The sequence below is a fragment of the Octopus bimaculoides genome, chromosome 2 (genome assembly GCF_046866305.1).
Source record: "Octopus bimaculoides isolate indiv1 chromosome 2, ASM4686630v1, whole genome shotgun sequence".
Lineage (NCBI taxonomy): Eukaryota > Metazoa > Mollusca > Cephalopoda > Octopoda > Octopodidae > Octopus > Octopus bimaculoides.
In genome coordinates, this window is record NC_142929.1 from 125,456,919 (window position 1) to 125,480,001 (window position 23,083).

At 34.1% G+C, this 23,083-nt stretch overlaps 1 protein-coding gene across 1 annotated transcript in view; it reads right to left on the reverse strand.

Annotated features, from left to right (window-relative positions):
• LOC106870984 (TATA-binding protein-associated factor 172) overlaps positions 1–23,083 on the reverse strand; it is a 66,399-nt gene that overhangs the window by 36,964 nt on the left and 6,352 nt on the right. The window contains exons 2-17 of the mRNA XM_089347641.1: positions 19,667–19,790; positions 17,376–17,490; positions 17,134–17,271; positions 16,857–17,017; positions 15,682–15,812; positions 12,904–13,024; positions 12,334–12,492; positions 11,174–11,269; positions 10,290–10,466; positions 5,940–6,080; positions 5,307–5,437; positions 4,241–4,358; positions 3,689–3,796; positions 2,025–2,174; positions 1,660–1,829; positions 168–339 (exon numbers count right to left, since the gene is read on the reverse strand). Of these exons, the coding sequence (XP_089203767.1) occupies positions 168–339; positions 1,660–1,829; positions 2,025–2,174; positions 3,689–3,796; positions 4,241–4,358; positions 5,307–5,437; positions 5,940–6,080; positions 10,290–10,466; positions 11,174–11,269; positions 12,334–12,492; positions 12,904–13,024; positions 15,682–15,812; positions 16,857–17,017; positions 17,134–17,271; positions 17,376–17,490; positions 19,667–19,790 (2,212 nt within the window). The remainder of the gene's footprint in view (positions 1–167; positions 340–1,659; positions 1,830–2,024; positions 2,175–3,688; positions 3,797–4,240; positions 4,359–5,306; positions 5,438–5,939; positions 6,081–10,289; positions 10,467–11,173; positions 11,270–12,333; positions 12,493–12,903; positions 13,025–15,681; positions 15,813–16,856; positions 17,018–17,133; positions 17,272–17,375; positions 17,491–19,666; positions 19,791–23,083) is intronic.

Genomic DNA, 23,083 nt, shown 5'->3' on the forward strand with positions numbered 1-23,083 from the left:
CTTGATGTAAATGTTTGATCCTGAGAATAAGGTGCGAACTTTGGCTGATTATTTCCAATATGCTCAAAAATCGCAGTCTAATGCTGACATTGTTACAATGAATCATTAAGTGTAAAGTTTAAATTATTAAAAGATTTGATTTTAATTAGAATTACATCGCTACTCACCTTATTTTCACAGCCCCAAGCATAGATTATCTGTGCGACAACAAACCTCTGCAGAGCAGAATTAGAAGTAAGATGAAATATCATTAACTTGCATATGGGATCAAGAGATTTTGATGGGTCTGAATCATCTGGTTCCACTGCAGTAAGGAATGTACATAACTTTCCTAACAATCTAAAACGATAAAACCATTTTTTCAATTAGCAAATTTATATACATATATGTGAATATATCAAATTACTTTTACAAACTTTATTAGGCAATGAGTTGATATCAAAGAACCTTCTTTCTATCTAATACATTTCATTCTTAGCTGTTTCCTCAGATCATTCTGTCATTAATTCCTGTTACACCTCCAATACTGTATTATCCCTTTAACATTCAGATTACTCAGTCAAATAAAATGCTTCTTTATTCACATTGTTTTGGTTTATCATGCATTATCACATAACTATGAGATTATGATGTATCTGTTTATTTTTAGGATGACATTGTAGGGTATATGTGAGAGGTCAGATCTGACAAGTTTAAATAAAAACAGATGGAATATTAGGTTTAAACATTTTATTTTTCAATTAAATTAATCGGTAGTGGAAGGACTATGAATTTATCCATCTTCCTAGACTGATGAAATTGAAGCAGTCAATTATTTGTGGTTAATGTCTGCAAGTAAAGTATGATTGGAGAGGGAGTTTTCAGTCCTAGGCAGGAACCACAACATGAAGCATTTAGTGTAGGGTTTAGGAGATGAGACAATGTCAGAGTAACAAGAAGAGACGACATGTGTCCTAGATAAGTTTAAGGGCAGGATGTAAGAATATAACTGATTCAAAAGAACAGAAGCCATTGTAGTAGTGACAGAAGCAGTAGAAAGAAGACACTATGCATTTGTGAGCTAGTAATTAAAGCAAGTTGGCGAGTTAATCTATGCTTGTTAGTCATATAACTTTCTTTTGGATGCAGTCTAGGGGGCCTCATTCTTACAAGACTTCATAAGTTTTTCAACTCCATCCAAAATTAAAAGAGAATTTTTTTGTTTGAACATGATTAGAAATTATTTCTGAAGACCAGAGTGAAATACTTTTTAATTATGTCTATAAATCACACGGAATAAATCAAAATTCTTTTCATAATCAATGGTAATTAAAGGATTGATCAAGAAATACATCTGATCTAGCATTAGCATAATTGATCAGGTTATCATTATATAGGTTGCATATAAGAATTTTGTCGTACAAAAAATTAAGCTAAAAGTGTACATTATAAAACTTGAAAAGTAAGAGATTAGTATCTAATTAAAACAAGCATGTATGAATAATATAAATCAGAAATAATATAAACTTTTGAAAAAAATTGGATATGGACGGTTAGATTTCCAACACAGAACATTACCAGAAAAATATGATAAATTGTGTGATTTACATTAAATGAATAAAAATTAGGGATAACTGAAGCCAGACTCAAAAGCTAACAAAAAATGTTTATTTAACTTACTTGGCTCCAATCATTCTTGATCTAGTAATATAGATATCATCTTCAAGTGAAGACTCATTATAACTATCACTACCACCCAGGAAATCTTTTCGTTTCGTACTAGTTTCAGTATTAAAACTTGTGCAATTTTCATTTAGCTGACGAAGTGGATTTTTCAGAAGCTGTTGATCCTAGAAAATAAATTAAACCATTGAAAAGAGAAGGAGAAAAAAATCAACAAATAAACATAAATAAAATTTAGTTTTGTATGAAATCATAATTTTACAACTTCACACATGATAACCACAAAATCAAATTAGATCATCGGCTAAGATTTAATAGCAGAAATCCTCGAAAACACAAACTTTATATTTGTGAATACTTACTCTTCCTCTGTGTTTTGCTTCAAGTATATAAGATGGATCAAAAGGAATTTTTGCAGGTTGCATAAGAAGGCAAAACCAAACTCCTAACCAAACTACAGAAGCTTCAGTTAAATTTTCTAAAGGTGCTTGCCGCAATATCTGACCCCAAACCTTGAAAATACAAATACATACAACTTATCAATGCAGAGAAGGAAACGACATATTCTTATATAGTCATCATAATAAATATATAACAAGGAATGTAAACTTTTTCTCTGATTCTTCTTTATCCACACTCACTTCTATTCACCTTCTCGCACGTTACCATTAGGGTACATTCAAATACCTCATCACCATCATATCTACCTCTTATTTGGGCACCACTTCTGTCTCCCCCACCCACCTATATAAAATATAAAGTAGCTATGAATTTCTTACAGAACAGCTCCTACAGTCAAACTTCTAAACCCCTCACTTAAAGCCACCACTAACTCCTGTCCTCCCTCTCAACTGAGAGGGTTCTTTAGTCTTGCAAGTTACATTAGCAAATTGCCATGAAAAAACAGCACCCAGTACACTTTGTAAAGTGATCAATGTTAGGAAGGGCGTCTAACCATAGAAACCCAGCCAAAACTGAAATACTAGAACAAGAAGTAGTATCTCAACCCACATGATCATGTGATATGGGAAGTGGATGTAAAAATAATGATGATATATGGAATGATTAGAGGCAACAGAGGTTAATGGGGATGCCTTAGTCTTGTCAAGAACAAACTCTCTGGACATTGTAGTACCAACTAGTCTATTGTCAGTGCTTACCAATGGCCAAAACAGTCATTTGCTCCTTATCTCAAATCTTTTATAGACTGCTGCACATTTGGTGAGCAACTAACACAAACAGTTTAGTGAAGATGGATTTTAGCAGTTCTCACACCATATATAGCATAGTCACTTTTTATGCCACTAACAATGAAATTGGTTGTCTATCAAACAATTAAACTGTACAGAGTGTAGACTTTTCCTGTCTTCATCTGTATCAAATGTGGCTTTTGCTGGCAAGAATGGACTAGGAATATTAGAATTCACAATACAAACTGGGCTCCTTAATTACAGTACAAATATATGTTATATGGAGGAACTGAGAATTCTCAAGCAAATCCCATTTGGAGAAATACCAGATGCCTCACACTTGACAGGTAAGCTCTTACTTCACTTAAAGGACAAACTGAAAGAGAACCTGAAATATACATAGATGGGCATCAATTACTGGGTCGCACATGCACTAAACTGTGGCTGTTAAAGACAGTTATATTTCAATAAATTTTCAGAATCCAGTAACTTAGTGAGTAACTTGCAATGTTGAGGTATGCTTCAACATCAATTGGAACAAACCATAACATAACTTACATGTGCACCACTAAACAATGAACATTACCAAGAAACACACTTCTAAGTCATCACTGAAATATGGAATCATCATCATTGCACACACACACACACACATTTATCAGTTAGCAATTTCCAAATACAGAGTTAATTATGCCTATGTTAAAAAAAAAGCAATGGAATGCTATGCTAATGAAGTTAAGATTAATAAGAACAGTTAAGATTAATAATTTTTTTAAATATTATAAAAATTGTTTATCAAATATAATAAAAGTAATTCAAATGTTTAATAAGCACACTTTTTCAACAAGTGTCAAAATCTCAGGATTGGATTCAAGAAGAGCTCGTTGGAAGATGTGCCGTAGAGAAGCAGACAACAGTGGCAAAAGCCAGTTCTTTGGATGATTCTGAAACATAAAAAAAATCAAGGTGAGTTTCAAATGTTTTGCTTCAAGAGAAAATTTGATTTATTTTTAAGAAAATGTATGTAATTTACAAATAATTTACCACAATATTTTGTCAGTTTTGAAACTGCCATAAATTTAGTCTCTAATAAATAATATATTGCAAGCAGTTAGTAACCAATTCTTTCATTCTGAATGGTAAGTTCAACTTAATCATTTTTTTTGTTGTGAATTTTATGAAATGACACCAAATATAAAATCCTGTTTACATGAATTTGGAAAGCTAAACATCTTCAGAGAAGAGTTCAATCAATAATCTGTATTATCTTAGCACACAGTCACGCCTACACCTACGATAAATTTTTTATGATAAACTTTTTAAATATATAAAATATACAATAAATTATACAACAGGCTTTTTAAAAATATGGAAACATATTCATTTACCTGTTCCAAATTTAGTAACGTGTGAAATGTTTTCAATGATGCTTTCCGTACAGATGCAATATTGTGACGAAGAAATGGCCAAAGTCTGGGCACCAATTCCACTAATGAATGCTCAGAGCTGAAATGAAATCCACAAGATATACTTTAGTTATTAAAAGTTACTATGACTGACTGAATTATGAGAGAATATAGAAACAGGTTAAGCTAAACTGATACTGAAGATGAATATGATGCTCAATTTGGGGGCAACACTTTAAAAACATCAAAATTAGAATCACTAAAAATGAAATGCCTCTTTAGGGAAAACAATGAAAATAGAAATAATACATTTCTAAATCTCTGAGAGAGATTTATGCAGTAGCAGCATGATAAAGTGATAGTATGCTGTCAACTTAATGTGACAGTCCCATGAAAGGGAAGAATGCTCCTGTTATTTAGCCCTAGGAAACTGTTTCCTAGGGCTAAATAACAGTAGCATTCTTCCTTTTCATGGGACTGTTACATTAAGTTGACAACATACTATCACTTTAACAATGAAAATGTTCTTCAAAATTTATCAATGAATCAAAGGAGTTAAAAGTACTAATGCAGAAACCAAGACAGACACATTGCAAGCAAACTGATGTAGGCTGCCAGGTTCCTGTGAGACATTTACTCTGCAAAACCCTGACTGGGCTTGGAGTTACAGTGGAGCAAAGAGGTTTATATATTCCCTTACTGAAGGAGCAGAAAAGGCTACGAGATGGCTTTGGATAAAGAGAACAGACCAATGGCTTGCTACAACTGGGATGCAAGCTAAGACTTGACCAACTCCAGCTGTGTCAACTGGGTGAGGTAGGGGTCTGATGCTGAAAGCCCCAAAACCCTGAGATCCTAGAAACATCACTGACAATGCAAACTAGAGCATCTATGAGATGTAAATCAATACATATCAGTTGTTCAACTACTTTTGCTAGGTGCACAAAGTTTAAAATATGAGCTACAATTAGACTTTTGCTAATCCTATTGAAAAGGAATGAAATGTGTCAGACAAAACTTCAAAAACAATGTTTTAAACTTTAATCACCATTGAGTAGATTCTTCTCCTTCAGGGTAGCATAATAATGTTGAGAGTAAGGTCATAATACTGTTGGTAGATGCAGTTAGATCATCTAAGTCTAGCAATATCTCCCACAGCATTCCTATAATTTTAGGAACCTACATCAACAAAATAAAGAGTTTCAAGTCAAAAATGAATTATTAATGATTCTTTTGTTCTGGCATGATACTTGTTAGAAAAACAGAATGCTTGTTACAAATATTTGATGATCTCTAATATTAATATTTAAATTAAATTAATATTCATCCCAAAAAATAATATAGATTTATCAGCAAACTACGAAACAGTTCTACGGAATTATCATCGTCATCGTTTAACATCCGCTTCCCATGCTGGCATGGGTTAGACGATTTGACAGAGGGCTGGCAAGAATATGTTTAATAATAACTTATAAAACACCAAATAAAATAATCAATAAGCACATTCAATATTTATCACTTGAAATACCTATACAAACTAAATGTATCACTATAAATATCCATTTTAAGATAGACAATTTTAGTTTTCTCAATGATCTCAATATGTTTTTTTAAGAGCCACTTATATGAAGATGAAAAAATAAAGACAGTAATAATTAAAAAATTCAAAAACAAAACACACCTCATTTGGTAAAAGTTTGACTAATTCATTGCAGACTGGCACAAGCGCTGTAGCTGCAACTGCTCTTACATCATCGTCATCATCTTTTAAACCCTCAAGGATACATGGCAGAATTTTGGGTAATAGTTCATTTGTCATGTTCTGAAACAAGTATTTTGAATCAATGAAAACAAAAATATGTACTGAATACAAAGGTCAAAAAAGGTGATTCTCATTATAAAACAAAATAAAGTATCATATTTGATAGCATAGAAAAATCCACGAGCATTCCAGACACACCACAATTTCAGAAGTGCATATTCAGGAGAAAAATATTTTAGTGCATTAAAGCATGTAATATAGGCCCAACTTCACATAATGAGTGATTTTTTGAGATGTCTTGGAAAAAAATTGTCTTTTGTGCTATCATATACTGTACATGTTCCAATATAACACTAGTAATTAGTCAGTAAACGCCCGTCAGATTATCCTTTTATTCATTTATTACTTTAGTCATTTAATTGCAGCCATGCTGGAGCATCATCATTAAGGATTTTAATTGACTACATTGTCTCAAGTACATGTCTAGTACTTGTTCTGTCAATCGTAATGAAGGACAGAAAGGACAAAGTTGACCGAACATCAAGGAGACGTAACCAAGTTTAAACTTTTTGATAGCTTCTGCTCAAGACTACCCTTGATTCTAAGATAAAAACTTTCATGTTTAAAATTACCTAAATTCAGGCCTGTCGCCAGACTTTGATGCCTGGAGGTGCTTCAGAATATTCTGGGTGAGCACTAATCTATACTATAAAAGGCAAATTTTCTCTGTGTGTGTGTGTGTGTGTATGTTTAAAATTCATACATTTACACAATTCCAAATTTCTTGGATTAAACAATCACAAATAATATTCTAAATACAATTTGTTAGGTCACTGCGTCATTTTTTTCACTCCAAAAATTTCCTAATAATGAATAAAATCCACAAAACTACAGCAGTAAACATTTTCTCCCTAATAAAATCTAATTTCCTCTTTCTAATACAAATCCTTTCGACTCCTACTTTCTCTTATGAAGCTTTACGATCAATCCAACAACAAATACAAAAAGATCAAAACTGAAACAATCACATTTCGATACTATAATGACAGATACTAAAACTACATACAAAATTACTTTGCCCCTCTAAAATTAACTATTTTTATTCCTTTTACACATCGTTTCAATTGCTACTTTCTCTTATGAACGTTTACGAACGATCCAAGAAAAAAGACAGAGAAACGAAGGAGAGTGAGAGTCAAATAAACAGACACACTACCAATCATACGTAAATACACACATATATATGTACCTATGGTTACCAATGACCTCATTCCAATTTGGCGGGAATTGTAAGTTTACTTTCCATTTCTAACACCGTCCTTCACCATCGAGACATCTTTCTCAAATATGATCAACAAACATTTATTCCCTACAAACTGTGAGTTTTTTTTGAAAATCTTTTCGTAAATCTTGAGATTAACACCTGCATCATTACTTACCTAACCCTAACAAACCCTAACCCTAACACTGTAGTGAAAATCGTACAGGTGTTAATCTGAAAATTTAACAATCTTTTTTAAAACACTTTTACTTACTAACATCTTTTTTATTTAGTGTGTGTGTTGCCCATATATATATATACACTTAAGACTTAGTTGTGGGTTGGGAGTTTGATCGGCAGAGGTCATTATTGTTATTATTATTATTTATTTATTTATTAGTATCATTATTTTAAATTTTTCCCACAACGGCGGCTTCGGGCAGGTGGAGAATAGTCGATTATATTGACCCCTGTGTTCAACTGGTACTTATTTTTTAGACCCCGAAAGGATGAAAGGCAAAGTCAACTTCAGCGGAATTTTAACTCACACACTCATACATACAAATATCTGTCATTCTCTTCCAAATACGATCGACAGTCAAACATGTATTCCTTACAAACTGAATTTTTTTAATATCTTTCTTAAAACGCATTTACTTACTACCATATATAGACACAGAATACACATTAATACACACATACATACAAATACCTGTCAGTTTTTTTTATTTAGTGTGTGTGTGTGTTGCCCATCTTAATATATAATGCTGAAGTTCTGTACTTACTAACATTTTTTTATTTAGTGTGTATGCGTGTGTGTGTTGCCCATATATATATATATATATATACACTTAAGACTTAGTTGTGGGTTGGGAGTTTGATCTGCAGAGGTCATTATTATTATTATTCAGATTAACACCCGCACGATTTTCACTAGGGTGTTAGGGTTACGGTTTTTGGGTCAGGGTTACGGTTTTAGGGTTACGATGAGGGTTAGTCTTACGGTTACGGTTATGTAATCATGCGGGTGTTAATCTGAAAAATCACTGAAATGTGAAAACTACCGACCCTCCCATCTGTTATAACTTTTGTTGTTCTGTTTAATATGTATATAGATTATGCCTCCAAACAAGAGAGGGGAAAGAAAGCAACCGGTTTAAAAAGACACCAACAGACTGCAGCAATTCACCACATTCCAGAAGCTGCTTTGAACATAATGCAAAACGGTGCATCATCATCTACTGCCCAATCTGATAGAATTCTGGCAGAACTGTGTAGCAACAGATCGCCGGCAATTGCTTCATCAGAAATTGCCGCCCTACCTCCTGTGAAAAGGAATTACCCTGCTATGTATAATCAAGGCAGCGCAAAAAGTTGTTTTGCACAAGCATTTGTATAGCCAATTAGACGGATGAAATTTACGTACACTTAATAATGTTACACAAAACAGCCTTCAGACTTTCCCTATTAATTCGTCTTTTGAATTATGAACATATTTACATCATAAGGGTTTTTTCATTGTAAGGATTTCTTTTTTAGTTGATTTTCACCTAGCAAGACTTATCGTAGATGGCGTAATAAGTCACACCCGGACAACGTCGGGTTATACTGCTAGTTTGTAATAATACTAAAATGGAGTTTTGAAATAAGAGTATCACTGTAAATCTGAAAGTGCAATATTGAATAGTGAGGGGCAGTGCCGTCCAGTGCACCCCCTTAGCAACAGGCATGCCTACATTAAAACCATCATTCAAAATTTCATGTAAAGTTATGTTCTAAACCAGGGGTTTTCAAACTTTTTGACTTGCAGACTCCTTTATATTTCAGGCTTTACCTTAGGGACCCCCTTATAAACGCTTATGAAATTTATACATAAATATTTGCTTAAAATAACATATATTTTTACATTTATTTATTTAACAGTATTTAACAAATAGGTTTATTGTCAATTAAAAGATTTCGATTAAAAAACATATATTAAATCAAATTACCCATAAAAAGTATTTGCTGTCCACGGACCCCTGTGGTCCGCAGACCACAGTTTGAAAACCCCTGTTCTAAACGATAGTTTAATAATTACTAAGTTATTTTACTAAATTCCTCATTATTTTCAAGATTAGTTGAAACAAAAATAGTAAATGCCGACAGAAATAAAAAGGTTAATTAGAAACCAAGATATTTTTATTCAATGTACTGAGTTCGCCATCATATTCTGATATATACACATGAATACATACACATTACTGATGTCACATACCTATTGTATGTGTTTTGTTTATGCATTCATTAGCTAGGGAAAACGTCTCTAAGATGCTGAGGGCTAAAAAACACTGAATTCCTCAAACCAAGTGAATGAGAATGATGAATTGGATATCAATATTTCACTGTTTTCACAGCATCATAATATATTACGTTGTCCGGAAAGTTCGTGCCGATTTATAGTAGCTTACCTTTCGACTTATTTGCCATGAAACCACCTCAATTCTGGGAAGAGGGTATTTTCAAGTTAAAGGAAAGATGGAGGCGCATTGTGCAACAAAATGGTTCAATATTTGGTTGATTAAAAATGTAATGGCAAGTATTTATTGACCTTTTTCTTTCCTTTAAAAATCGGCACAAACTTTCCGGACAACTCAATATATATTACACAAACATTTGATGGGTTTTCTGACAGGGAGATTTGGTTGTTATTACTAACAGGTCAAACACCCACACTGAGGCATTTTGTAGAAAATTAAACATCAGTAAAATTGCCCGCTAAACACGTAACATTTTTTTATATTTTCACTGGCTTCAGTCATTGGACTGCAGTCATACTGGTACATCATTTTCAAAAGCTTTTTTTTTTTTTTTTTGCAGTGGATCACATCAATGCAGACTTATTCAATACTTATAGAATGGCTAAGCTATATTTTTGACAGCATCACTTTATGAATTAGGCTAAATGAGATAAACACTTTACTATAAGTTGTCTATTTAGGAAGCAAAGATAAAAATCCTGAGATTACCTTCCTGACAGCTAACAGATATTTTAGCCCAAGGAGTCCTCCATGTCGCACTTCCCACTGGGACTGTGCCAAAAGAGCCAACAAAGCAGAAACAACACTGTGCACACCATCAGAGTCAAGCAAATTAATAACAACTCCAAGAGTTTGTGCACAAGTTTCCCTGACTGGTGCCACAACCTATAAAAGAATGTCACACTTTACTAAAATGACAAAGTAATCAGTTATTTTATCTAAACTATACATTTATACCAACATTATTTTATAACTACTGATTACATAAAAGAAACAATAAAGAACCAATTTTTACTTTTCCATTATGTGAAACATACATATTTAAGACGGTCCGGTCAATAACCAAAAGGAATTAAACATAATTTTAGTGAAATGTATACATTCATATATATATATATGTAGAGACAGAGAGAGAGAGCTAAAAAAATAAGACAAGTTATTTTTTAAGTCTAATGAAAGCTAGAATAAGAAAAAAAAATCAATAAGCCAATAATAATTAAAGTTATACAGTCAATCAGACTATTTACAAATATGGAATGTAGTGGCTGTGTGGATAAGCTGTTCAACTAGTGAAAGGATCTAGCTCAAATATTAGCTATTTCTTTCCTCAACACACAAATATACTGCAACTGATGCTTTTGTTAAAGCTTAAACCAAAATGAGCAAGTAGAATTGATGCAATAGAAACTTAGAGAAATTTAATTATCAGTTATCTAAATTGTGAAAGAAATTGTATAAATTCATCAGCTTAGAAGCTAAAAATAGTTCATAGAATTATCACTTGAGCAGAATTTGATTTTCATTTTCAGGAATTTTATTTCTTCAAAATAACTGTATGTGCTAGAACCTTTATGATAAAAACTTAATATTACCTCATCAGCAACAAAGTCCCCAAATCGATCCAATGCCAAAACACACAACAGACGAAGACCAAGATCACAGAGCCAAGTTTGGTTCATTATTACCATCTTCAATATAAAAAAAAAATATATAATCAAACATACATTACATATATTCATTACAGCCAAAAATGTTATTAATGTCAACTTAAAAAACAAAAACTGCACTATCAATAATTGCTTCAATTTCCCCCATCATCCGTAAGATACTGTTATCTGGCTATAGTGATGCTGGGAATCCAAAACAAACCTATAAGTACTAAGAATAAAAATATGGGGAGGGGTGCTTTTTTTTTCAACCCAGTTACAAACAACAACTCTTTGCCATTGGCACAATAAATGAACCCACTCATACTGCAAAGAGGTTTGTGACAAAGAACATAATAAAAAAGATAAGCAAATAAAGATAACAGAGTAAAGGAGACACTTTATAGTCTTATCAGAAATAATATAATTTCTCTAATACCACTGAAAGAAAGTATAGCAGCAAAATAGTGTAAAAATGTTTAGACTTGTCAAAGACAACTACTTTAGTGCCAGCAGTAACACAATAAAATATACTCAGCCACATTTCAAAGTGGTTTGTGTTAGAAAGTGCCACACTTCAAAGTGGTTTGTGTTAGAAAGTGCATCTAACTGTAGAACACATACCAAAAGGGAAGGAATGTAGACAGAGACAATGCAGAGTAGAGGGAGCTCATTAGTTTTGTCAGGAACAATTCTAGTGTTGGTAGTACAATAAAAAACACCCATTTACGCTGTAAAGGGGTTTGTGCTAGGAAGGGCTTGCACTTGCAAAATTTGCATCCAAGATAACAGCATACATAACAGACTTGGCCAGTTTTTCTTTGTTGTCATTCATGCATGTGCCAGATGATGAATGACCACAACTGGTAGCAAGTCAAGATTACAGTAAGTAACAAGACAAAGGACCATGGCAAGTGACAAGATGCCAATACTCATCCAACTCATGACAACATGAAAAATTTGAGTTAACATGATGATATGATATGTTCAATGAACTATATCCCTCCCTCGTGAACTGTTTGCTTGATCCAATATAAGATATCAACATATGCAAAAGTACATTTTTTTTAAAACTAAATATAATTGAATAATCTAATAAAACAAACCTGGTCAACAGGTGTATCAGTGGCTCGACCAGCCCCTCTTCCATGGAGTTTTACAACTTCACGAAGACCTGTTGCAGCTCCATGCCTAATTTCCCAAGCATTATGAAACAGATCATTCATTAAAACTTCACAAAATGATTCAAATGGCCATTCTTCACACTAAAAAGAAATACAAAAAATATATAAAAATATCTATTTTGCACAATTATTAAACTGAAAGAGAGACAAAGACAGACAAACAGACAGACACATGGGCAATCAGACAGAGAGACAGACACAAAGGCAACCAGACAGATAGAGAGATGGAAGGAGATATTCAAATTTATTATATATTAATTCCTCACAATGCAAAAAAAAAATGTGAAAATTACTAATAAAATAATTCAGTAAACAAAATTATGTTTTTTTATTAATAAAAAGTTATTTTTAATTATTTTGTAATTTATAATTTAATTATATACTCATTTGATATTTATGTTTTAATTAATCTCTATACTGACTAAGAATCTAAAACAAAATATCAACAAAGCTATACTGGGAAGAGAAAAAAAACTTGTAAATATTACTTACATCTTCTACTGATGAGTTTGGTACAGCTACATCAATAATTAATCTATCTTCTTCTAATTTTTCATTCAGACTAAGTTTTACTTTCTTCAGATTTGGCTCACTGTCATTAGAAGCTGACTCACTGTTACAATATATAAACAACAAATTAACTTATTCCTATCAAAACTTTCAGCTTTATCATGCACAAGTTAACATCATAGAAATTAATTTCTCTAAACCACACTGGTTTGGGAAACAACTGATTACTGAATTTTAACAACACTGTTTGTTACTGTAAACATTTTTATGATTTAACCCTTTAGCATTCAGATTATTCTATCAAATGTAACTTATTTATCCAGTGTTTTCAATTTACCTAGAATTATTTTATGGTTTTGAAATTTTGATTGTTTGACTCTATAGTTTTAGACTAACATTGCTGGGTGACTGTGAGAGGCTGGATCTGGCCAGTTTGAACATAAAACAGGAAGAATGTTTTGGTTGGATATTGCCAGCTTATATGCTAAAGGGTTAAAATACCAAAACTACTGTCATAATGGAAGGTTTATACTCTACAATATTTTAATTAAATTGGATAATTATTTTTATGAGCTTTAAGATAGCCAAAAGAAATTTTAAAGAGAATTCTAGTAATTCAAGAATTATTTTTTTTCCTTATAAATTACAAACCAATCAATTTTTCAATATAGAATAGACTAGACAAACAGCACATATTTTTACAACATAAACCAAAAAACAGTCTAAAATTATTACAGAATTATCATCATCATTCTTATTTTCTTATGTTCACTTTTATCAAGTTGGTATGCATTGGAAGAAATTTTTTGGACTATTCTACATCCAAGTGCCCTTCCTGATGCCAACCCTTATTTGTATTCCAGTAAGGCACTTTATTCCACTGGTTTTCATACATCAAGTTATTGGTCGCAGGCCATATTGTGTGTGCAAGATACAAAGAAATGTCACTGCTACCCAAGCAAGGTAGGACTGAGGAATAACCAATGATACACGAGTTGGGGGAAGATAGGGGAGAGAAGATAACTGACAATGCAGGAAAAGGAGTGGAGAGTGAAGAGCAACAGAAATATGATAATGTTATAGTAGACAGGAGAAGAATGAGAGGATGTAAGAAGAAGAGAGAGAATGGGAAACATCGCATACGGTCAGGTAGATTGTATGAGTGTAGAAAGTTGTATTAAACACAGAGAGAGAGTGATATACAGTAATTAAGAAGAGATACTGTAGTAGCTTAGGAGGGTGACCAATGTAAAATTTGGATAAGATTCTGTTCCTATTCATAGCTACATAAATACAGCCTAAGTCTAAAATACCAGTAGCAACAATATTCAAATTTACAACAAATCTGTCTTACACATACTATCAATTAGTATTAGCAAACTACAGGGGTTGGACAAAATAATGGAAACACCTAACATCATAGCATCATAATTTTGAAATATCTATAAAACTGTTAAAAGCTTGTTTATTTTTATGTATTTTGATTTATTAATAGTGTTGCTTAACATGTTTTGCGAAAATTGCTTTTTCTTTTCAGATATCATCAGTAAAAGGTAATTAAAATTCATTAAAATGACAGATCTATCGAACTTTCAAAGAGGTCAAATTGTTGGTGCTTGTATGGCAACCACTAGCGTAACGAAAACAGCTGAAATGTTTGGTGTATCAAGAAGTACTGTCTCAAAAGTAATGACAGCCTTTGAGAAAGAGGGAAAAACCTCCTCATTGAAACAAAATTCTGGAAGAAAACCAAAACTTTTACATGAGTTGTTTGAAAAGATCACAAAGGTACAGCTGCCAAAATTACTGCAGAGCTTAATGACCGCCCCAAGAATCCAGTTTCCACAAAAACTGTTCGCCGGGAGCTGCACAAAGCCGGATTTCACGGGAGAGCTGCAATCAGAAAACCACTACTTTCAAAAACAAACATTGCAAAGCATTTATAGTGGAGTAAAAACCTACAGAATTGGTCCCTAGAGTAGTGGAAGAATGTTATTTTCTTGAACGAGTCATCCTTTACCCTATTTCTGACCACCAGCTAAGTATACATGTGGAGACAGCCAAAAGAAGCATTTGACCCAGACTGCTTTCTTCCAAGTGTTAAACATGGAGGAGGATCTGTGATGCTCTGCAGGGGGGGGCTGTATCTTGGAAATCCGCCGGCCCAATGGTTTCCCTTCGTGGCAGAATTAATAGTCAAGACTATTTAAGCATTTTATCTGATCAAATTCATCCTATGTTTGCAGAACTGTTTCCAGAGGGAAATGCAATCTTTCAAGATGATTATGCACCAACTCACATACCTAAAGTTGTTACTGAATGATACAAGGAACATCTTATCTGGCCACCACAGTTCCCAGATCTCAATATCATTGAACATTTATGGTGCATTTTAGAAAAACAAGTAAGGAGTTGATATCCTCCACCATCATCACTACAAGAACTGGAGACTGTATTAGCTGAAGAATGGATAAAAATTCCTTTGGAAACAATTCAAACTTTTTACGAGTCCATACCTCATAGAATTCAAGCTGTAATTACTGCCAAAGGCAGTCCTACCCTATATTAAAATTAATTTGTTTGAAATTTTAAGGTGTTTCCATTATTTTGTCCAACCCCTGTATATCTCTTATGCAGTTTTGTTAAGGATAACATCAGAATAAATCAGTACAAGAACGTTTACAATATTTTATTTCATAGTTTATTTTCTCTAAAATAATTTAAACTTTCTAAAGGTATTTCAAAGCAATGATTTTTTACCCTTGTTGCGCTTCTTTTGACCTTTGTTTGGCTAAATTCCTCGCTTTCCGTCGAGCTTTGTTTCTTTCTCGGGCACTCATTCCACTGGTGACATACATTAACTGCTGTTTCACTAACTCACCAACAGATTTCTAAAAAAAAAAATTGAGAAATTTATAAATCAATCGTAAGCTATATTATACAAAAGCACACAAATATTCCATTTGAATATAACATAACCAAACAGTTACTAATTTTCTGATTTTCATATCCCAGAAATTTTCATTATAACACTTCAAAAGCCTTATACCAAAGTAAAATGGTTCATATAAAGATTTAACATCATGATCATTACTGACTCCTTTTAAAAAATGATATCCTTGCCATCTACTTTAAAAGGATCCTTAATTATCTTTTAGAACTATTTCTTACTGCATTAAAACTATATTCTACAGAGTATGGTTATATACAGTCATTTACCAATTTAACAGTATGGACTATATGTATTCATAAAAGTACATGCTTTGGATAATGCAGAAACGGTGTAGACAAAGAACAAGGATTTTCAAAGAATTTACCCTGAGACCACCTCTAATTCTAGGACACAAACTTCCTACTTCAAAGTGATTTAAATTAAAACCTTGCATGAAAATTCCATGTTAATTTACAGCCTAAACACTTAATAATGACTAAGTTATTTAACCAAATCCTTCATTATTTTCAAAATTATTTGAAACAAATGCTGTATATTTCCCAAAAATATGGTAACAAATGAGTTAAACACCACAAAAGTGTATAACTTGAAAAGACTTTTAACTGAAAATAATCATATCTAAACTAAAATGTTATCAAAACACTAAAGATCTAAGCAGCCTGACTGCAAAGTAGCCTGTCTAGTGTTTGGGAAAGATCATCATCATTGTTGTTGTTTAACGTCCGCTTTCCATGCTGGCATGGGTTGGACGGTTTTACTGAGGACTGGCAAACCAGAAAGCTGTACCAGGCAACAATCTGATCTGGCAAGGTTTCTACAGTTGGATGTCCTTCCTAACAAGAGTGTAGTGGGTGCTTTTTATGTGCCACTGGCGGTGCTTTTTACGTGCCACCAGCACAGGAGCCAGTCAAATGTGGATAAAAATTAATTTGTGTGCAATTTGTGTAATCAACAGATGTACGTAAAATTAAAATCAACTCACTTTACATCTATCCATAGAATTTGTATCCATCTTATTTTGTGCCAGATCTTCATCATTAAAAATAGAATCTGTTTCAATGCCAAGAGTTCCAGCCATATCAAGACCAAGGCGCTTATTTAGAAGCTGTCTTTGTTTTATCAACCGTTCTTTATCATCCAAATCTGAAGATATATAAAAGAATAACTTTAAAAAAAAAAAGAGATACATTCAATGTTTTCAATCATTTTGTTTTCTGTTAATTTCAAATAAAAACAATAAAATTAACTGAAATTCTCACCAATGCCACTCTCTTCAAGGTCATATTCATGGCCTTCAGAACCCAGCAATGAAGAACCATGCAGAAGAACTTTATTAATGTCAAAATGTGAAAATAGTAGGCTTCCGGGTGACTGGTAATTCTGTTTCGGAAAACCTTCTGAAAATAAAAATAATGAAATACTTTTAGTTATAGAAAGTGTGGGGGGGGGGGGGGGGACCCAAATCAAATTTCAGAAGAATGAAAAAAAAAAATTTTCTTACCTTCTTTTGGAAGACCAATTGGATTCCATTCTGGTACATTTCTTGCAATGGCTTCCACAGCCTGACCAGCAGCAATACGAGTGTCCCAATTCAAATTTCTTGAAAACTTATGAACCTGAAATATCATTATAGTTAACAAATTCATTTTACTTTTTATTCTTTTTAATTATCAATAATAAATTTTGATACAAATACATATTTTCTTTTTAAAATACTAACTAGAAATTCTACCTCAACATTATGTTCATGAAGAAAACACTTTTCTTTCATTTATAAGCAATTATTTCTTGAAATTTCAACTAGACTTGGGCATAGCTGCATGGTAAAAAGCTCAGTTTGCAACCACATGGTTTTGGGTTCAGTCCAAGTAGGTAGCACTTTGGGCTAGTATTTTCTACTATAGCCCTAAACTGACCAAGGTCTTCTGAATTAATTTGGCAGGCAGAAACTGTGTGTGCGTATTTTTGTATTTGTTCCCCACCACATCACAACTGCTTGACAATTGGTGTTGGTTGGCTTTCATCCCTGTAAGTTAAGGGTTCAGCAAAAGGGATGGTAGAATAAGTACCAGATTTTTAAAAAATAAGTACTGAGAGCAATTTGTTTGACTAAACCTTTCAAGGCAGTGCTCCAGCATGGCTGTAATCCAATGACTAAAACAAGTAAAAGATAAAGAATTTGGAAAGGTACTTTGATACCCTAGATTATTATAGATATCTATTCACAACAGATCATATTTATCAATATTATATAATTATATAATATATACTAGGCACAAGTGAAGGCACATGGCTCAGTGGTTAGAGCAATGAGCTTACGATCGCAAGGTTGTGAGTTCGAATCCCGGACCGGGCTGCGTGTTGTGTTCTTGAGCAAGACACTTTATTTCATGTTGCTCCAGTTCACTCAGCTGTAGAAATGAGTTGCGACGTCACAGGTGCCAAGATGTATCAGCCTTTGCCTTTCCATTGGAAAACACTGGTGGCATGGAGAGATACTGGTATGCATGGGTAACTACTGGTCTTCTGTAAACCACCTTGCCCGGACTTGTGCCTTGGAGGGTAACTTTCTAGGAGCAAACCCATGGTCAGTCATGACCGAAGGGGGTCTCAGCAACTAGGCACAAGCAAAGCTGTATGATTGAGAAGTTCATTTTCAAAATGTGTGGTTTCAGGTACAGTCCCACTATGTGGCACAGAGTTAATTGTCTCATGCTTATAGCCCCAGGCCAACTATATGACCAGATTTAAGATTTGGTAGATAGAAACCTAGAAGAAAACCATCATATAAAACAATGTATAGGCATGTGTACATGTACATATGTGTGCATGTGCATTTGTGAGTTTGTTACATCTGTAATCATTTGTACAAAAATATAGAGAACATACATATCTTTTTAATACAACCAAACATCTTTCCTTTCACAATTATACAAAACTAGTTACCTACACCATTAAACAGAAACAAACCAAAATCGCTGATGTGGCTGATGACAGTACTGCCCGATTGGCACTTGTGCTAGTGGAACATTAAAAGCACATACGAGCGTGGTCATTGCCAGGGCCATGGATTGGCTCCCGTGACGGTGACACGTGAAAAGCACCATTCGAGCATGATCGTTGCCAGCATCGCCTTACCAGCACATGTGCCAGTGGCATTTGAAAAACAACATTCGAGCGTGGTCGTTGACAGTGCTGCCGAACTGGCTCCCATGCAGGTAGCCCGTAAAAACACCTTTTGAGCGTGGTCGTTGCCAGAACCGCCTGACTGGCCCTCATGCCAGTGGTACATAAAAAGCACCCACTACACCCTCAGAGTGGTTGGCATTAGGAAGGGCATCCAGCTGTAGAAACTTTGCCAGATCAGATTGAGCCTGGTGCAGCCTCTGGCTCACCAGTCCTCAGTCAAACTGTCCAACCCATGCAAGCATGGAAAGCAGATGTTAAACAATGATGATGATGATTTTCCTATATAGTTTACAACAGCTAAATAAATCTAGTGGATTATCTGCTAATTAAAAAGATAAGGTATTATTAATTGATATAAATCCAGATTTACAAATAACTGGTTAATTTTAGAAATTTAATATTATAATACTGTGGCTCTGTGTTGAGGTTGACTTTGCCTTCCATCCTTTCAGGGTCGATAAAATGAGTACCAGTTGTGCAGTGGGGGGGGGGGGGGGTCAATGCAACTTGCTCCCTCCCCAAAATTGCTGGCCTTGTACCAAAATTTGAAACCAATATTAGAATATTGTTGATTTTTTTTTTTTATAACAATAAAGTAAATACCTTAGATAATAAGCTATTCAGTTCATGAGGATGAAGTTTCTGTACTTCTCCAAGTTGCTCAGCTGCTGACTTTCTTATTAAAGGCGTGGAACCAGTTTCCAGCAAGAGAAAAAGGCGATCCAATCTGAAATGAAAATTTGATAATGGCAAACTTAAGAACTTCAAAATGACATTTTAATAAAAAATGTACTCAATAATTAATAAATTATGCTTGAAAAAGAAGCAAAAGGCAGGTTGGTCATGGCAGGAATACCCGTGTTCACAGGTTTGCTCAATTAAGACTAAACAACAATAACTAAAGTAGTTATAAATAATTAGGTACAGAAGCTTGCTTCCAAACCTTGTGGTCTCCAGTTCAGTCCTACTGCATGTCACCTTGAGTAAGTGCCTTTTACTACAGCCCCAAGCCAACTAGAACCATGTGAGTGGATTTAGTAGACAGAAACTGAAAAACGCTCATCATGTGTATGTATATATATGTGTGTTGTGTATTGTGTGTGTTGTTTTGACATCATGTGATGACTGTAAACAAGCATCACTGTCAAACAAGCTATGCTGTTCATTCCCAGTCTCCCATGGAAACCATGTCTGGCCATAATGCTTGGAAACAGGAATGGCATCCAGCTTCAACAAATTCAGTCTAACCCAGACAAACATGGAAAAGCAGATGTTAATGATGTAAATGATAAGGATGATGTACATGACAAACATAGCATAAAAAAAAAACTGAATTATATAGGATTCATCTAACCCTTATGGTTTTAAATCTGTATCCAGTTAAATCATAATATCAGGAACATAGAAAAACTAATATGAAAAAAAAAATAATTAAAAGAAAAGAAGTATTTATATACATAATTTAGAAGTTTTTGTGCACCTGATACTTGACTCAAGAGGAGCCAAGTATATCAATGTATAACCATAAATGTAAAATGTTTTTAGTTGGGATGGATATTCCAAGTGGTTTCAAGATTTTTGTCACTTTTATTTCATGCAGTTTTAGAATAGGTGGTTAATATATAGTGTAATAAAGGCCTTTAAAGCACAGACTATCCATTTTCAGCTGTAGCTATTCTGGTTCAAAAACAACATTGAAATCCAACTTCACAACTGAATGAGGAGAATGCACAAGAATCTTTCCAGAATAGACCCAAACAAGGGACCTGCCACCCAACTTGACAATAGTATGGTAAACAGAACAAGTAAAGATAGGAAAGCAGACAAGACACCAGGTCAATGAAATGCTTAAAATATCTGGTGAAGCAGGGCACAGGTCAGTCGCCCAAATAGTCGATCAGGTAGTACAGGAAGTTGTCATGCTCATTTAACTGGCACAGTAGCATCATTGTCAACTGCTCCAATGGCAAAGGTGATGTATTAGAGAGAAGTAATTATAGAGGCATCAAACTGTTAGACAAAGTTGTGAAAGTCAGAGAAAGGGTAATAACTGGATTGATAAAGAAGAGAAGTAGCCTGGACGACATGCAGTTCCGCTTAGTGCTAAGATGAGGTACTACTGATACCCTCTGTCTAGTGGCACAAGTATCTCTGGTGCTATTTTTCTAGTAGCACAGGTAATTCAAGTAAAATTACTTGTGTCTACACCAAGCCTATATACTTAGTCTCTGTTGACCTGGAGAAGGCTTAGGAGTAGACAAATAATTTGTGAGGACCATTCAAGACATGTAGACAAGTACAGTCAACAAGAAAAGAGCCTGATGAGTTCAGTGACAAATTTAGTGTGCGGGTAGAGGTTATCCTCAGTTTTCAACACTCATCCCTTGTTTAATAAAATCCTGCAGATCATAACAGAGTTATAAAACAAATTGTCTGTGAGAACTTCAATATGCTGATGACCTAGGTCTTATAGTTGAATCTGTAGCAGCATTAAGAGAAGTACTTGACCTGAAAGCAAGCTCTAGACTTGTTTGACTTCAAAGTAAACTTGAAGTTTAAAATTTGGAAAGCTTAAGTGGGAAAGAAGACAGAACTCTACTTTATCAACGAAATGGTCATGCTAAATATGCAGAAAAGGGCTAAGTAGAAATTCTACTGGTCTCCTGCCTCAATCTTGCTTACTCTCTATCTCTCCTCAATACCCTCTTATCTCTCTCTCTCTCTCACTCATATTCACAATATCATGCCACCCATATAACATGGGATAGCACTGGATTTCTCTCAAACCCTAGTACCTGCCTCTTTCACTCTCCCATCACAATGCCTTGTGAAACAAGGAATTTATCTTCTTACCATCACTGCTTCTCACGTACCCAGTATACTTGCAAGGGACATATACCACTCTTCTCTTACCATCACCCATTTCAATGGTTATCCATCAATCAGTAGTGAATTTAACAGATAACATTCACTCATTCTCTTACCACTAAACAGATAGTTGTCATCAATATTTCTTCTCCCACTAGCTCCTGATATTACTGTTTCTCATCCAGTACTTTTCCCAGCACTGTCATTTCTCTCCTCAACCACCCTATCATACCAATAAAGAGCTGTTCTTCCTATCATACTTTCACCTTTCTCACCATCTCACTCTAAGCTCAGCTTCTGTCATCACTTTTTCTTCAATTCTCCCTATAAGAATAATGAAACCTCACTAGTGCTGGTGTCTTAATAAAATGTACCCAGGACACTCTGTAAAGTGGTTAGTGAATTCAACTGAGACCAATGTAAGACCAAGAGGATCCTTTAGTCTTGCCAACCCCATAAACTCTCCAGCACATGTTAGTGTTACAATAAATTACACCCAGTACATTCTGTAAAGTAGTTTTACAAATAACTTCAGTTACAAAAATCTTGTCAAGACAAAGACATGCAAGCAAGATGTTTTCCTCCAAGAAAGCAGCAACCCCAAAAATGAACTGACTCAAATCGTGATGACTTGTCTAACTCAATTCATGCCAGTATCAAAAACTGACATAATGATAATGATGATGTTGACATTATTCCAACAATGACAGAAAATTGTGTTAGTTATTATATCTCAGTGGTGTCTGAATTCCCTTTGCAATACTGTAGCTCCTACATGGTAGTGTTAAACCACTCATTAAGTTGCTGGAAGGATGAACATGATTTAGCAGTGTTGGCTGTATGTGAGCTACCAGAGATTGGATAACAACAGCAGCAGTAACAGAAATTAATCAAGTTGATCTGTTAAAACCATTAGCACAGCAGATTACATGATCAAGCAGTAATTGACTGGTGATGTTGGCCTATTGATAACATTAGCATAATTAGCAAGCGTGCTTGGGAAAAGATCTTTAAGAGCTATTTGTTCAATTGATGCTAACTGAGCTTTTCCATTTTCATGTTTAATCCAAGCTGTGTCCCTATCAGCAAAAATCAGGTAACGAGCATCTGATGGGAAATATCATTATATTGTAAGATTGGAGAAATTAGATT